At 34.0% G+C, this 18,472-nt stretch overlaps 1 protein-coding gene across 9 annotated transcripts; it reads right to left on the bottom strand.

Annotated features, from left to right (window-relative positions):
• Nucleotides 1–1,822: 1,822 nt before the first annotated feature.
• LOC106073094 (lysosomal acid phosphatase-like) lies at nt 1,823–18,401 on the bottom strand. Of its 9 annotated transcripts, none has more exons than XM_056024281.1 (12): nt 17,998–18,401; nt 14,461–14,705; nt 13,223–13,315; nt 12,517–12,603; nt 10,666–10,839; nt 9,204–9,299; nt 6,903–6,989; nt 6,301–6,415; nt 5,332–5,417; nt 4,465–4,630; nt 3,769–3,894; nt 1,823–2,569 (listed from the first exon to the last, which is right to left on the bottom strand). In XM_056024281.1, exons 2-12 carry the CDS (start codon nt 14,686–14,688, stop codon nt 2,337–2,339), a joined length of 1,491 nt encoding a protein of 496 aa, XP_055880256.1. In that variant the 5' UTR covers nt 14,689–14,705; nt 17,998–18,401; the 3' UTR covers nt 1,823–2,336. The 9 variants fall into 9 exon arrangements, with proteins under 9 accessions (XP_055880256.1, XP_055880250.1, XP_055880269.1 ...); XM_056024275.1 differs by having other exon boundaries at nt 14,461–14,700; XM_056024294.1 differs by having other exon boundaries at nt 18,073–18,401.
• Nucleotides 18,402–18,472: the final 71 nt, after the last annotated feature.

Raw genomic sequence — 18,472 nt, 5'->3', positions numbered from 1 at the left:
TATAAGCTCAGAGGCAGCCCCCAAAGGGTTCACCAAGTAACAAAACAAGTTTCCATAATGACATTATTATTATTACATTGTTAATATTATCTTAAGTATTCAATCAACTGAATTCTATAAAGCCATTGATAATTGAATAATATCTGATTGTTGAACTACAGACAAAGAAATTGGTAAATGGCCAATCTCTCATTCATGGACTCTAGATGAAGTCCTTCCTTCGCCCTTTGGTCAAGTGTCTAAAGGGCTTTTGGCTTCAGTAGGAGGGAATGTAATAATATACAAGCAAAATACACAAAAATACTTTTTTTTAAAACAAAGCTAATATTAAGAACAGTTGTATCAATTAGTCATATAATTATATTTGTAATAGATCTAGATAAACAGATCTGTGAGATCAGAAATATTTTTACCAATTGTTGTTGTTTAGCATTATTTTAGCTTCTCACTACGCTACGATCCTATCACTTGTCTGGACCAGTTGGAAAGGTGTGGGGAGAGAAAGAACAGGGTATCTGGCTGATCGCTTTTTAAACATATTTATTTTTAAAAAAAAGGTGAACAATTTGAATTCTGACTTGTGGTTAAAGCCTTCTCAGGCTTCTCAAGCCAACACTGATACCACTCTGCTGGTGAAGAGCTTATGAACATGGAAGATTGTATAGTTATTTATTGTTTCTATAGTCTCGTTCTTTTTGATGTTTGTGTTCACTAAGACTCAGAAGACGAACTATAAAAGGGGACTAATTCAGCTTACCACCACTTCAGTTAAGTACAATTTATTTCCCTTGTTTGAGATACCAAACAAAATAATTAATTACTAATGGTTAATAAACTAATTGTTGTTGTTTTTTTTTATTGATTCTTGTGTTGTCAGGTAAAAGAAATAATTGTACAAATTTCAGCTTGATCAGAGATTGGGTGTGGGAGAAATTAAGTGTACAAACTTTTTACTTGACATCAGAGTGAGTTGATATAAACTTTGTAAAAATAACACTAAAACAGCATTTCTCAAAGTGTGGATTGCAGCTCAAGTTGTCCTATCAAGGTGAGTTGGGGGAGATGAAAGGCTGGTCAAATTATTTTTCAAATAAATAAATAACTCAAAATGATCTTACAGCGATCAAGACTATTATAGAAAGTTGCGTGCTGTATATACCCTTATATACCCTGTATGTCCTTTGCATAATAAGTATTGGCCTGTGCTGCCTCCTTTTATTTTTAGACTTTATTTGACATTTAAGTTTTTGTCCCGTTCGACCCTTTTTAATGTAACTTTTCGGGCATGCATTACAGACACCAGGAAAATAAATTTCTGAAGCTCAAAACGCAGGTAAAAGCTTGCAGCACTCCCCCAGTCCCCCTTGCTGGCTTGAGAGGAACAAACTGGCTCTTCAATACAATCTCCAGAGAGAATTTGTTCAAGCATACAAAAAAAAACACTCAAAAGAATAAATGGAAAATTATGTTAAAATTGTTTTTCTGTTTCTTTTTTTTTTTTAACTTCATTCCTTAAACCTTCCCAGATCAAACTTCCAGCTCTACCCTAGTCCCCAAATGACAAGAGGAGGCATGAACACAATTGTTTTCATTTGGGGAGAAAGGTGTCCACTGGTAAAAAGTTTGAGAAGCACTGCACTCAAACAATGCCTATTAAATCGTTTTAAAACCTTGATTTATATGTATGTGTATATTTTTAAAATCCTGTTTATGTTTTTTTAAGCAATAAAACTCAGTAAGAGAAAAAAAAAAGCAATATGAAGTCATGTGGTGGCAATATAATGGAACCTAAAGAAAAATGTCAGAAAATAAAAAGATTGGGAGAGATTTGAAATAAATAGACAAAACAAAGTCCTAGATCACAATAGTCAGCTAAACAAAACAAAGTCCTAGATCACAATAGCCAGCTAAACAAAACAAAGTCCTAGATCACAATAGTCAGCTAAACAAAACAAAGTCCTAGATCACAATAGCCAGCTAAACAAAACAAAGTCCTAGTGCTAGAAGTGAAAGAGCTAAGAAATTTGATTCTACACTACTTAATAAAAGTCCACAAAATCATAAAGAACTAAATGGTTTTATTCAAATAATTCGCTTATCCTATTCTGTATGCCATATGCATTAAAACATTTCTATTTATGGCTTTACCTCCGTGTATGAAAATCTCTGATGAAATGTATCCAGTACTTATTCTAAGGTCTACAATTAAACCATAAAACTTTTGTGACTTTCATGATTATTCTTGTGAATTTGGCAATCAGACATAGCACAGACAAAAACTGAATGAGTAATCAAGTACTAATTTTAAAATGAACTAATCTGGCCTAAAAAGTGTTTCACTGTAGACTATTCCCAGCTTTGTCATACACCTTGTCATAGAGACCACTTATTTCTTCCAGCTCAAACTCCTTCTCACTATCACTGACCTCCAAATCATTCTCTAGTAAAGTGTATTGGTCCTGGGTCAGGGTCTGCTTCAACTGATGTTTCACAGTGTACACCTTGTAGCCTAGGAAGGCTAAGAGTGCCAAACAGAGCACAAGAACAGCAACCAGGATAGGAACAAGGTCTGGAAATGAGAAGGGGATTAGATTTCTGAAACATAAGCACTATGTATGCAAGGACAGTTCAAGCACTTATGTGTGTTTTGTTTCAAAGAGGTGGGCGCAGTGTCTATAAAGGGGAGTTGTGTGGAATTTATTTTGTTCAGATGGTAATTTAACAGAGGTGTGTGTCCTGTTCTTAGTTGAAAAATTGTAGATTGTTCTTTGAAGGGGAGGAAGTTAATACTGTCCAGTTTGTTAGGCGTGGTCATTTCTTTGTACATGGCTCTGCCTGTGCTTCTCTTTGAATGCCCCTCCCTAATCCACCTTAGGCAGACCCTACTTCCACTACAGCCCAACATAACCAACACCCTGTACAGCAGTGCTGGACAACTGAAAAACAGCACACTATTTTTCCTTGGCACAGTCTGCAAAAGAGCTCAGCAGCAATAAAGCTGGATAGAAAAAGAAGAAGTGTGTTTTGTTTTTTCTAAATCATCTATTTTTAGTCTGGAGAAGTTGGGTAATGCTATTTCCCTCAAGTTAAATTCTAAATAATTGTTGAATAATCCGTTCAGTACACTGTGTTTTGTATTTAAAATGTCATCATACTGCTCACATTGACCAAATCTAGTAGACATGAGTTACTACTAAATAAATTTGTTTGACTGATTACATAAACAGGCTGAGGGTTGATAACATGTGTATTATCTTCCATAGCTTAGAATTTGTTTTTGGAAAAGTAGGTCAGAAATAGATTTTAAGATACCATCTGGATTGTGGTTAGGAGAATAAGTTATAATAGTATAGTTATACAAGCCAACCCATGGCATAGCATACTCTGCTCTTTACTGACAGGTGAACACTTCCTGAAAGACACAGTTGTCCAAATGGGGTGGGTGGTTGAGTGACGTAGAGAATTATATATACAGAGAAGATTACTTGCTCTGCACCCCCCTCTTTTTTTTCTGAACGAAAGTTACGTGGGGTAACTCTAGTCCCACTTGCAGAAATAAAATAGTTATCTTTCCATGACTTTTTCATCGAGGGTTAGAGAGTCGGAGTGTGTGCATCTTGTACCGCATGGTTGGGCGACATAGAGAATGATATATACAGGTGACCACAAACACACAAAGAAAATATTTCTTCTGTTCACTGTATTGCAATGGAAGTTTCAGTCTGACAAAAAATGAAAATAGAAAATAGTTGGCAAAGCAAAACTTACTGTCAATTAAAAAATGTTGTGATACATCGGCCAAACGAATGTCAGCACATTCATCATTAGAAAACACCAGATCTTGGTAAGCTTTTTGAAAGACCTCAAAGGGACATAATGTCATATTATTGCAGCCTGTCAAAAAAAAAAAAAAAATGTATCCATCATAAATTTGTCTTACTTCTCAAAAGCTTAAACTTAGTATTTCTTGTAAATAAGAGTGTCTTGATTCCAAATTGTCATAATTAACATTGGTTAACTTTGCTAATGAATATTTGGTTCACTATTTTACTTTTTTCAATTGAGAGAAAAGGGTGGCATGGTGGCTGAGTGGTTAAGTATTTGGCTTCCGAACCAAGGGGTTTGAATCTTGGTGAAGACCAGGTATTTGAAATTTAGGATTTTTAGCCCTTGAGTCCACTCAACAAAAAGGGTATCGTGCCAGACATTATTTGGGGAAAGTAAGTGACAAATGACACCCTTGTTAACATGACATCTTCTACCCTATAGATCACAAGGTCTAAAAGGGGTACCTACTGAAACAAAATCTTGAGTTTTGGTGTTTAAAAGATGAGCACACTGTATGGACATTCCAGTAGCACCAACATAAGGGCTGACAACATTTAGTATTTGAAAAGGTTTCAAGAAAGCAATCTTAATCATAATGACATCCAACTTAGCTGAAAGAGTTTTATAAATTGTTACCATTGACTAGTAAGGCTTCACTTCTGGAATCTTCTCTGTACACAAATTTGACATAGTAGGCATCATTGAATTTATGAAGTTCTATAATCACAGCACCAATGTAAGGCACTTCTCTTTGATTATCTACCCCTAGCAAGGCTTTCAAGAAACGTACTGTTGACTCATGCTGCCACAAGAAAACAAAAAATTAGTCTAACACTTTCAAAATGAACTTGAGACTAATGAAAGTGAAAACACAAATGAAGAGATAGAGAAAACATTTAATTTGTGTTTTATTTCTGAGTTTCCAAATATTTCACTATTGGAAGTAAATTAATGAAAGTAACTTTTGGTCATAATTAATCGCACTTCTATCTCTCAAATGATTTTCACTACTTCCACCAAACCTTGGCCTTTGATCATTACGTCATGCGCAGGATAATATTATAATATTCCATCCCCCACATCCAATAGAAGTGCTATAGCTAAGTACACACCCAGATTTACAATATATTATAAGATTTCTCATCAAGAATGCAAAGTGGAAGAGGAAACACTATAAATGCATTAGTAACATGTCAAAAAATATAAAAAATCATTCTACATAATCATATTTATATATTAGATGAAATGAGGGCTTAAAGTCAGAGCCTTAACAGCACAATTAAACAATGAAAAAGAAAAATATTTAATTAGGGATGAAGTGACCCGGGATGAAGTGACCGGTCACCGACAAAACAGACACAGAAGATGTAATACAGAAACAATCTGTCTATTGATAGACACAATTATCAAGAATTAAACAAAAACTTTAGTCATTATGAAAATACACTTGGCTGTAAGCTATTAATTTTAAAAGTTTAAATGTTGAAAAAATGATAAACTTACAGCAGAGAATAGATTTATTTTAACAGGATCAGTTGTGTGCAGGATTTTGTTCTGCATGTTATTCAGAAGTGTTGTAAACAATGTTCCTATCAAATTACATTTAGAATAAATGTTTACACCAGAATTAAAACATTAATTTAATGTCTTATTTTCAGTGCAGCTTTAAAGTTCAATATTCAATGCAATAGAAGCAATGTAAGCTAAATTAAAGACCAGCTTATTCTTACTAACATAATAGAGAATACTGCGCAAGAAGAGGCTTCTACAAGGGCTGGGAAATCCTACAAAGTCCATTACCTATGTAATTAATCCCAAAGTTATCATCAAAGAAATGTGTAGAAAACTAAAGGGAAATTTGAAATTAATCTTCAGTAGACAATGTATTGTCTGTATCATCTATGGAGAAGTGTGTAGGTGACAGCTGGGTCTTTACAGTCGTGTGACTTCCTTGCACCCTTTCTCATCTTTGGAATCTAAAACTATGCTGAGCTATTCTTACTAAACTAATCAGAAAGGTTGATTAAATGGGGCTTACAGTTAATTTGTAGGCTGTACATATTTCACTTTAATAAAACAGGATGCTACTTAGTTTGAAGTCAACATTGTTTCCTTGTCATGCCAGGAAATAGTAATTTGAGCGAGCAAGACTGCTAGAACTATATTCATGTTATAGGTCTGATTGTAGATGACAACATCATTAACCCTAATGGAAGATGTCCATCATGTTCAAGATGTAACACAACTAAGAAATGGAGATAGAACTTTAAACCTTAGTTCTTGTTAGACTGCCTACTGTTCATTGTTTCATCATTGTAATTAAATTGTATTTCCTTTTTCTACCTGTGAAGTAATTGAATGACACTTGCCAAGGGATGTAATGATAGTATCAGCCCAGGAGAAGTGTTTCTATTTAAATAAAGAGTTAACTATTTGTCAAGTTAGTGAGAATGAATATTTGCTTTCACTTACCCATCAAATATTTGGCATCTTTAGGGGAAACTAACTCTCTCTTTAACTTGTATTTAATAAGTCGATTTTGCATTTCTTGGCTAAGCCATACAGGTGGAGGTAAATTATGTTGTTTCTGGATAAAAAAAAAATTCTAAAACTGTAAAATTGTGTAAGAATAACAAAAAAATGCTTACATTAATAGCACTAAACTAACAATAATAACATCACCCTAATATTCTAACAATAGCAACAAGCAACTATAACAACACATTGGTAACAATAATAAGACAGTGCTGACATAAACAGCAAAGTGCCAAATATAACAACACAATGCCAGTAACAAAATATTGCTAAAAAAAAAAAAAAGGTCTTCCAATATCAACATAATCCTATCAATAGCACAATACTACAACATAGATTGTTCAAATTAAAATACTTTTATTTTTATTTGTATGTAGAAATTAAGTACAACAACAGGCAGGAGGATTTTGTTTCATACAATTTGTAAAAATGTTTTGTAGCTGTGAATACGAAGTACATACAATTTTTTTAATACTTTCTTTCAAATTATTATTTTTTTTTATATAAATATCAAAGAAGCAAAAAGAAGAACTACCTACCAAACAAAATATATTATCTACAAAGTCAAACAAACTTGTAAAATTCATCTCCATCCCTGTTCTTTGACTAAGCTCCAACATGTGTTGCTAAATAAACAGATTAGTATTATGTTGGAATTAGGATTTAAACATATATGTAAGATTTTAAACAACTTTTTCTAATATTGCACTATTAACTGATGATATTAATCAAAAGTATTAAAAATATACTGATAGAAATTTGAGCTATGAACAGATCATTGCCTGGTGTGAGCAAATCTATTTTAGTGTGAGAACATCAATGCTTGTGTGAGAAAGTCAAGTCAATGCTTTTATGAAGGATTAGAGATTGGGGTTTTCTCCTCGAGGTTGTCTCCTGAAGCCTCAGTACCGCAAGGCAGCGGGGGTTTGAAGTCAGGGTACCCCTCTCCTAGATGAACTGCCTTACTAGGCTGACGAGCTCCATCTGCCCGAAGCTTCCGGTTTTGTGGCGCCAGGTATCTGCCTTCACCCCTTCACCTGTTAGTAAGAGCAGTTTCGCTGGGCTTAATATCTAAGCCACACGAGCAGGCCAGGTGCTGGACTTAGTTGTCAGAGGCTATTTGAGACGCATGCCATTAGGAGTATTTTATAGACAATGGGAGCTTAACCCCATTGACACCCCTGGCCATGACAACCTTTGATGAGGTCAGAGATGTTTTAAGTGTCTATGTAGGCCAGTTCATCCATCATAAACTAGAGTAGTGATTTATTCCTAATCTCAACAATCAGTAAAACTTAACATAGAAGAAAATTTTTTTAAGATTTTGGGACATTCTACTAATCAAACATTTTCTGCATTCTTCAAGTCAATGATGTTATACCAAACACAAGAAATACCTTTTTAAAAAACAAAGCTTATATTAAGTGTAGTAGCAATCAATTCGTTCGGATCAATCTTGTAAATTTTATGTACCTAGACATATAAATCTGTGTGATAGAAATATTTTTACCAACTCTTTTTGTTTAGCTTTTAACTTTCTCAATGGGCTATGATCCTATCACTTTCTCAATGGGCTATGATCCTATCACTTTCTCAATGGGCTATGATCCTATCACTTTCTCAATGGGCTATGATCCTATCACTTGTCTGGACCAGTTGTGTTGGGTGTGGGAGAAATAATGTGCAAAAACTTTTTACCATACAGACAAACAGACTGAGTTAATATAAGCTTTGTAAAAAAAAGTGTTTTTAACACATTTCCAATGTATCCATTTATTGATGCTGACTGATTATTTTTAACTAATGCTTATAACGTAGAAACAGAACATTTTCAAGAGATATCAGAATGAGTCCTCTGGACTGGTTGTGTCAAGACAAGAGAGAACGGGCCACACAGGTTGTTGTCTCCCAATAGATTTGACAAAGCTTTGTATTGAAAGCACAAGCCATAACTGATCACCTGAATAAACTTAAAGGAATATAGATTGTTGAGGGTGGCTACCTCCTCGTGTGGTATGTGTTCTTGACTTAGACTTAGATCTAATTCTAGATCTAGACTTATATCTATTTCTAGATCTAGATCTATACTTAGATCTAGTTCTAGATATAAATCTAGTTCTAGATTCAAGATTCTAGTTAGATCGAGATCTAGTTTGTATGACAAAAGGCAATGGAAATATTAATTTTTATTTGTGAGGGGAATGTCTGGTCCAATGAAAGTCTGTCAAGTCATTTCTAGCTAGCTCACTACCTAAAGTAGGTCAAGAATTATTTGTTTTCGTGTTGCCAATTTATCTAATTTTGTAAGAATAAATCTTTTATATATTCTCTATATTACATGTAACATGTTCTTAATTTTGAATGTATGGATAAGGTTAATAATTATTATTTTAGAAAATATAAGTGTACGCTAAATGAATATATGGAGATGCTGTGGCTGAGGGGTAAAGCACTTAGAACCAGAAGTCCCATGTTTGAATCCCCGTGAAGACTCTAGGTGGACCACTTGAGGGGCCGATTTTGAGTTTGTGTTTTCACACAAACTGTCTTTGTAACCTTGTTTTATATTGTAGTACATCAAAAACTTTTGACCAAAGTGTTTAACTCTGTGACAGCACAAAATGTTTAGTTTCTAGTAAAACTCACACCAAACTAAAACTTTTAATAATTTCTACCAAAGATGAAGAGCACAGTGGAAGACACTTTTGTTTATCCCTGATAAAGGGCTCAATATTCCAGTTCAGAATGACAAAGAATTTAAAATGATTCCTACAATTATGCCCATAAATGCTAAACATGAATTGATTTTAAAATAAAGGAAATATTGTAATAGAAAATACCTTGTCAAATAGACCTGTTCTATTAAGAAGTTGATTAGCTTCTCTTTCAGTACGCAGATGTTGGATAAAAGGGCAACTATGTGAAGGTCGCAGTAACTATAAAAAAAGAAAGTTGATGCTTTGAATATTTTTAAAAGCTGGCATCATTTTCACAATTATAAAAACAAAGAAAATAAACAGTAAGTTTCAAATTTAATGAACACAAAGAAAATGTACCTTATACTTAACATATACTTGACTTATACTTAACTTATACTTGACTTATACTTAAGGGGTATAAAAAAAGATTAAAGCTTCAAAATCTATTGTTAAGCTCTAGATTAAATCTTCATTTGAGAATTTATAGCCTATGGTCAGATAAAACAAATTTAATTCTTTGCTACTATCAGGATTATATGCAACTTGTTCTTTGAGAATTTATAGTCTATGATCAGATGAAGCAATGTAAATTCTTTGCTACTGCGATGGTTATATAAAACTTGTTCTGATTTTCAAGTACCTGATAACAAAAGTGGACAGGAAAGTCTTAAGTAAAAGACTTATCTGGTCAGAATGTATTATAATTAAACATTTTGTTTTGCAGCCAACTGTGATTCCACTTTTTAGTCATATAATAATTTATCCATATTTATAATTGGGTTTGATCTGATTTTCTGACACCATTTGAAATACTAAATGCTGGATTTAAGAAAAATTAACAAGTGATGATTGCATTAGCCTTGCTTAACCCATTAGCTCCTTCTGCAGTTGGAAACGTTTTCCCGTTTTTGTCCTAAACCGTTGTAGAACATTTCTAAAACCCCCTTCAATATACTTGTTTTAAACTTTAAAAAAACAAGATTTCTTCTAGTCTCGTTGCAAGCGTGATTACAAATAATTTTGGAGATTACCGATTCTATTTTTAATAAAATTGGAAAGGTGTTTATTTTTTAAATAATTTTTCCATTTTTCAAATGAACATGCCCATAGCCCCAGTGTATAAGCCCCCACGTGGGGAAATGACTATTTTTGAAGTTTTTTATATTCTAGTGGTATTAAACGTATATATTTTTTAAAACTAGACATATAGTTCTATTTTTTAAAGTTATTTGTTTGTTTATTTGTATTAGATCTTCAATTTGATTATTTTTTGCAAAATACATTCTTCTTCTTCTTTCTTCATCGTTCTCATTGTTATGTTGGAGTGTTCATATGACTAGACCAATACATGAACTGCGCAGTGGTTTCCAAATCAGGGAGCTCTCCATATAGTTTTCTTTCTACATATTTTTTAGGATTTTTTAAATACGGAGTTATCCCTCCTTGCTTAGGACTTTGAAGGGTTTTTTTTGAACCAGAAATAGGAGCTATTGGGTTAATGGACTAATAATTCAGAAAACTATATTATTCTCATACTTTACAAGCTTTTAATAATTACAAGGAAAGATAACAAAAGAAAAAAAAACTTTAATAATAAGATTACTATATCAAATTTTAGAGGCACTGAGTGTACTGGAATCGGCTGCCATTGGTTGGAGAGACTGGTGAAAAACTTCTTATCTGGATCATGGTTTTCCTTGCTTGGTGGGAAAAGTCCAGCCAAAACACACTCTGCAGTCATTAAAGTACGATCATAATCACTGCTTCTCACAAAAATCTATTTCAAAAACATGGTGAAATTATTAAGAATGTGTTATTGTATGTCTTTAGTAATTTAGCTAAACCTATCCTTTTGAAAAATATGTAAAATTTTTAATTATTAATAGTAAATAAATACTAGATTTAGCATTTCAAAATTAAGGGCTAAGCTCTAAAACTATCATTATATATCAGAATAACAAATTGGTTCAATAAGAAACACCATATTATGGTCCAATATGCAAAGAAATCACTTCAATTATTTAATTAAGTATGATATATAATAATCCTTTTGAAGAAATAGCTGTAATTGATAAGAAAAGATAAAAGAGCATCAATCATCTATAACAAATACCATTATTGAGTCTAAATAAAGCATGGGCGTAGCCGAGGGGGGGGTTCAATACCCCCCCACCCCCCGTTCCAAAATGAATAAAGCAAACTAAAGTCACCAAATTCTATGAGCTTAGCTAAATGGGATTTTAAATAAAAATTTAAAAAAACTCCATAGATTTTTTATTTAAAACCCCCAACAGATGATTTTGACGATAAAACTTCCCTTTTCAATATAAAATCTAAAGCAAACTACAGTCACCTAATTCCAAGAAAGGTTACACATTTCTACCAGTGGCTGAGCTCCATTAATAAAGTGCAGTGAATAGTCATCTGCCGAAATTGAAAAACACTAAATGTGGCTCAACAAAGATGGCTAAGACGGATTTCAGGAGTCAGTTATAGAGATTGGGTCTCAATCAAATCCTAAGCCAAACAGCGAGTCGATCCCTTAGTAAGGTTGTGACAGAGGATAGCATGAGGTTTTTGGGACATGTTTACCTACAAAATAACTTACGCATAATAAGAGTTGTGATGACATGGAGGCCATTACAAGGAAAGCACAAACAGGGGTATTCTAGTACAACTTGGTGCCACACTTTCATAGAGTGTCCTCAGAGAAGGTGAGAAGAGGCTACAGACATTACCTGTGAAAGCTTTTGTGGAAGCAGCTTGCCGCCCAATGCCCCAAACGACGCTGGAGAATCTAAGTAAGAATAGCACATTAGGTTTTTGAAATAAAATAGCAGGATAATGCACTGTAGATACCTCAGAATATGCATTTTGTTGGCTTTCAATACCGGAAGCGCTTGGGGAACTAACTCCAGGAAGAACCTATTCTAGGGTACAATAAACGTCTTCCGAAAGAATGATTCCACCCCACCCCCACCCCCGGAAAAAAATTCCTGGCTATGTCCATGTAGACTACAATTCAGTTCTGAGTAAACAGCTGCTTCAAAACAAGCTTACTGGTTGTAGACCGAATATGTAAATGCCCTCGTACAAAGAAAAAAGCAAACAAAAAAAAACGCATTTATTGTAATACTGGGTGATTACAAAAACAAATAAAGCAAGTAAAAGAAGTCAAATATATCTCAATCAAATTTTTAAAATTTTACGGTGTATTTTATTAGGTAACAATTGGCATTGACTGAGTACACGTTTTGTGCACTGGAATCAAGAAAGTTCCCCCCCCCCCCCCCCCCAAAAAAAAAAAAAAAAAAATCCTGGCTACACCCATGAAATAATGCATTAAAAAGAAATCTTAGTGAGAGAAGAGGTAACTGAGAAACTGAGTTTCAAAGATAGCTTTTATACATTTTATGTTATATATTTATGTAAATAACCATTTTAAAAATGTTACCTGACTATGATTATATTTAGTACCAAGAAATTTAGTGTAGTTTTGCTGAAGAGATTTTCCAAGATTATGTGCTTGAATTTTTCCAACCTTACATTCAAAACAAAACAAAAAGTGGATAAAAATCATAATGATCCCTCAACCCAAAAAACCTAAAGAAGATAGAACAAAAGCAAAATAGAGCAGCAGAGAGTTTTATTGATTAGAGTAACATCATTAGTAAAACCACTAAACTTAGAGACACTTCAGGACAGAAGTATTAACAGTAAAGTAGCAATAGTACATAAAACACTAAACCATAATTTACAAATAAAAAAACAGAACCTAATAAAATACTCAGAAAGACACAAAGATAGAGGCACATTTCTTACTAAATATGCTAGGACAAATTTTTACAAGTGCTCCTTCTTCCCTAGTGCCATTGGAGAATGAACTGGGTTTCATGAATGAGCCAGGAAAACCAATGACTTAGCAGAGTTTAAGTCAATGATTAACATGAATGACTAGATTGACATAAGAAATGTGAAGGACTTCATTATCTCCTCTTCTAAAGTAACCTTTGTAATCTAATTATAAGTTTGTAATTAATGAATAAGACAAGGACATCAAGTTTCTAAAGTAAAATAAAAAGTACCAAATTGATATTTGACTCAAAATTAAGCAGTTCATAGAAAACAAGAACTACTAAGCAATAGGAGCTCTGTCTTACCTTTGAGAGCTGACCCAGTCCTTGTGGCCAATAATCTTTATAAGGATCATTGGGGTATGTGTGGGTAGGGCTACGATCTCCATGTCGAAAGACCTGTGTTAAAAAAAAAAAATTTCAGCAGGCAAAGTATTTATATATATAGTTTTTTTCTAAGTAAATGTAACAAAAATGTTATCAGTAAAAAATTAGCTAGATTTTGTCTTTCAATCTGTTTTCATTGGCGCTAAATGTAAAAGAAAAGGCCATCACAATAGTTAAAAATTTAAAAAATGACTATGTCTGGCTAAAAAGAAAAGCTTGTTGCTGAGCCTCTATTAAAATAAATGAAAGTTGCTTTTTTTTTTCCTGATTCTTTGATTTATTCTGATTTTTTTATTTTTAGATTTCATTCCAATAGACCATGATTTAAATAGGTAATTTCTCTTATGAAGTTTCATCAGACTAGGTTGCATGGACTCTTTAAAAAAAACTGTTAATGTCACATGACACAAAGCAGCTGTTGTATTAAGTTTATTTTTAGATTGTATTCTTGAAGCACAAGGCCATTTAGAATAACAAATTATTAATGCTTTCATTGGTTGAATATTTTGCATCACAGCAAGTTAATTCCAGACAATAAAAGAAGCAGTGGAGAAATTGGCTTCTGAAATGGAGGTCCCTGGTTCGAATCCTGGTGAAGACTGGATTTTTAATTTCGGGATCTTTGGGCACCTCTGAGTCCACCCAGCTCTAATGGTTACCTGACATTAGTTGGGGAAAAGTAAAAGTAAATGAGGTTGGTTGTTGTGCTGGCCACATGACACCCTCGTTAACTGTAGGCCCGGAAACAAATGACCTTTACATCATCTGCCCTATAGATCACAAAGTCTGAAAGGGGAATTTTTTTTTTTCCTTTTATTTATTGTTGTGGGATCGCTTTTTTTGAATTGATAGTTGACATGACTATATTGCTTGAGTGTTCAGTAATTGTTTAAAAAGAGAAGTCTAACTAAATTACAAACATCAGAAATACATTCTCTGATCAACAAAATCTCATCATAACATCAAGATATCATCAGATCTAGCACTCAAAAAGATATCGTCACAGTTAACAAGATTGATTATACTATGTTTATAGAAAAAGAATTTTTTTTTTTTAATAATATCTGCAAATAAGACAAATTAATATTTAATTTTAACAATAATTAAGATAGGTACCTAGTCAAACTAGTTATGTATTTAAAATAATATTTACTTACAACTTGTAGAAGAACTAATGTTGTGATGGTATCCTCTATGTTAGATCTTTCGAGAACTCTTGAATGCCTAGTCTCCTTTTCTGATAGCCCTTTGACTGCTGCCAAATTAGATATTTCTTTAAGTAAATTATTTTCTTCAACTTCCACATGTCCTCTAATCATACAGCTGTGTACTAAAACTGTGACCAGAATGAGTAACACTCCATTTTTTACATCAGATAACTCCATACTTGTTAATAACTGTGCTTTTCAATTAAAGTAAACAACCAAGAGAAGAATATTAATTTAATGATTAGAAAATATGATAAAATCTAATTCTAGATACATTACATTTTATTAACAAAACTCTGGACAGCTAGATCTAGTGCTCAGTTACGTCAATATCTCTCAGACACATTAATTTAGTAGACAAGTCATTGAGAGATTAAATTTAATATTACATATACAGTATATGAGTATATCTAACTTATTGTTGTAATTTAATAGGACATTGACTGTAGATCTATAGATTCTTATAATCTACATTCTACATAAAAATCTAGATTATAATCATTATATTGTAATAACTTAACAGTGCGCACCTTCTGCACTAGCTTGGATGGCGGTGCGCATGGCAGGGTTATAACATTGCCACCTTCTTAGCGCTTTTCATCCCGAAAAGAAACAGTGCAGTGGAGGTTTGACAGTTCAGGTGGAGGTCAATTAGTGGGAACCGCAGACAGCTTGTTGTCCACGAAGCCATCTGAACAGTATTCCGCTGCCATCGCTTTCCCTTCCTTCAGTTGGCCAGTTTACACTTAAGACGATATCGTAGAGGTCAGGGTTGCCAGCCACTTAACACAAATGGAGGTTGTGTCGATCACTGTAGTTACCAGGGACGTTTTTCTAGATGCCAAGTCAGCAGACCTGTTTCATGGATGTCTCATGATATATTTATAGGCCCACAGGTAGCCATGGTTTCAAACACATAGTCAATCTCAGCTTCATCTGTAAGGTAGGCCCATGAAGCACCCTTGTAATTTTCCATAGGCAAATGTTCATCCATTACTGCATCAGGTTCCGCTGGAATTAATTCCCCATCGTTTAAGTCACTCTCACATACGTAGGCAGAATTAAAATTGTCAGTTAATTTCAGACCATGTTGCTGGGTTTCTTGGCATGGGCACTGTCCTCGCAGGGCGCTGCATATACAGTTCTTGTCAATAGCCTGAATGTAGTTGCCAAGCTTGGAGTTCTCTCTTATGCCGCAGGCAAAGTCGAATTCGTTGTTTCAATCTTGGCCATTGTTGGGGCCGGTATTCACAATTTCACCTGACGACATCCAAGGCAACGAATCAACAACGGTCTTCAGGCTTTCATGGTTTGAGTTCCCGTCAAAGATACTGACGATAAACAGAGGTCTTTAAGGTCCACAGCAGCAAGCTTGGATGCAGACCCAACGTTGTTTTGATCTGTCCGGCTCACTGAGGTCTCATTGCAATACATTAGAAACAAAAGCTTCAGGCACATAGCAGACTTCTCTAGTTTCTTCATTTGTTTCTTTTCTTTCGGATTTGGTACATCCCATCGAGGTTGTCGCAGCAATCGTTGTCACGTTTCACATCTTTTAAGTCACACCCGCAAGACTTGCCCACAACACAGTCTCAGACGCCACTACACTCCCCAGTGACTCCAACACCACTGTTTGTGCAGCCACAGTCCTGACCAGGTAACTGCTCCTTCATTAATGAGTCTATTCCTTGTTTCGCTTGCGACACCATTTGAACACTTTGGTCTATTTGGCCTTCCTTTTTCAATACAATCTCATCCACTTGTTTCTCATCATGTTCACCATCATTTTCATTTCGTCATTTCGAGCTCTACTTTCAGTTCTTTCAATTCCAGCTTGTCTAGCCGTTTTATAGTTGTCATTTTTAATAAGATCCTATTTAATACCTCTGTTGAGTCCCAGTTCCAGACACCAATGTAATAATTTAAGGGAGGCAACTCAATGAGGCAATGATGTTTATTCACAGGACATCACAAGTAAATAAAACAACATCTGTCTTTAGCACAGTCTCTTCACATCGGCTCTAGACTTGGGCAGAACTTGTTCTCTTCTTCCTAATGTCGACATCCTTTTCAGTCTAGTCTCTAACAGTGCGCTCCTTCTGCACTAGCTTGGATGGTGGTGCGCTTGGCAGGGTTATAACAATATTCTTTATATAGATCTAGTCTTCTAGTACTTGAGTGTCTACAGTGACTTCACAGCGGTAATTTCCTATTTGCCTTTTCTTGGACTAGTCTAAGACTCGACTAGTCTAGAGACACTATTCTAGTTAAATCTAGAGACACTAGATCTAGAGTCTAGATCTCTAATCAAGATTGAAAATAAAATTGTAACCATCTGTCAAACATACTTAAAGGGAAACTCTGATGGTTTTTCAAATTTGATTTATTGACATAATATATAATTTGAATTCTGGGTAAAAAGTTGTAATATTCAACATTTTACCATTTTTTATTTAAAGGCTTGGAAACATTTATATTTAATAAATTAGACAGTAAATTCTTGACATCTAAAAAAACGGGGTTCTTTGAGATTTTGTTTTTAGGTCACTTCCATCAACAATAAGGAAACTAGATTTAACCAATCGTATCGCTTCATTCTTACAGGCTCTTGGGCTTAGTGACGGCCTATTCCAGAGCTATGGTGCAGTTATATATACATGTATAGGTATTGGATAAGCAACTCAAGAAAAAAAGTAACATTTTCATCTAAGCCTCTCCCTTTCCCAAGACGTAAATAAATTGTGTGTCTGACTGATTAAAAAAAAACTGGTCAGTGTAAGGCTAGTCTAGATACGTGTAGTCGGTCATGTCAAGACAACCAAGCGATAGTGTTTGTTGTTTGTTGAGTGGTCAGGCGAGAAAATACACACTCCCGTGGTTAGTCAAGCATGTAAATCTACTTTTAATACGCATTTTTTCTTTGCTTACAAGATCCTAGATCTAACTCAGTAACTGCATAGACAAAGATTCAAAGATATATTTCTTTTACGAGAATGTTAACTTTGCTGTATGGTCTCCCGTTATACAATAAGTCAATAGATTAAATTAGTAGGCTAGTGTGACGTCACATAGAAACCCAGTGAATGTCTGACTGTTTTGGATGCGCAGGAAAATTACGTTAGAAAAACATCAATTACTAAGTTATTATTGCAAATTTAAAAAAAGAATAATATATTCATTATCTGTAAATCAAAACACATATTATATCAAAAATTGTCAAAACCATCGGAGTTTCCCTTTAACATAGATTAGAATTACAGTCAATAATACTAATAACAGCTTAAACTCAAAACTGAGCTTTGCAATCTGAATGTCGAAATGAGTCTAAATGACTAGATCTAGTCAGTCTTAGTCTAGTCTACTAAAAAATTAATTTAATTTAATGAATTTAATGTGTCTGAGAGACTTCTGGATCAACAACTGCAACAAGTCTACCAAGACCAAGATGATAAATGATATTTGAAGATCATCTCACTAGTGACTTACTAGTGACTAGATCTAGATCTAGACTAGATCTATACTTGACTGACTTGAGTTACTTGATACTATTCTCACACTCACATTTAGAGTAAAGTTTTACCAGCCAGTATTTTACCAGTATGAGTATGAATAGTCACTAATAAGCATATAAATATAAGACTCATAAGTCATCATAATGATAAGTCTAATAGATTAATAGAGTCTAGTAAATAATCATTTAGATCTAGAATCTAGCTAGTAGATTTACTAGTTCGTCACACTAGACTTAGTAGAGATCTAGACTAGATCTATGTCTATAACTAGACTCTATAAGCCACAAGTTGGCCAAGTAAGTAGATCTATAGACTACTACTACTATCTTATCTAGATCTAGTCCTATCAATTTAGTTCTTGGTTTACAATCTGTAAAAGGTTTTATTTATAAATGTTAATATTTCAGAGTAGATTCCCTTGTCAACTTGCGGTTTTAGATTTTTTGTTA

Source organism: Biomphalaria glabrata, chromosome 1, assembly GCF_947242115.1.
Source record: "Biomphalaria glabrata chromosome 1, xgBioGlab47.1, whole genome shotgun sequence".
Classification (NCBI taxonomy): domain Eukaryota; kingdom Metazoa; phylum Mollusca; class Gastropoda; family Planorbidae; genus Biomphalaria; species Biomphalaria glabrata.
This window is presented reverse-complemented; position numbering and strand designations above follow the sequence as displayed.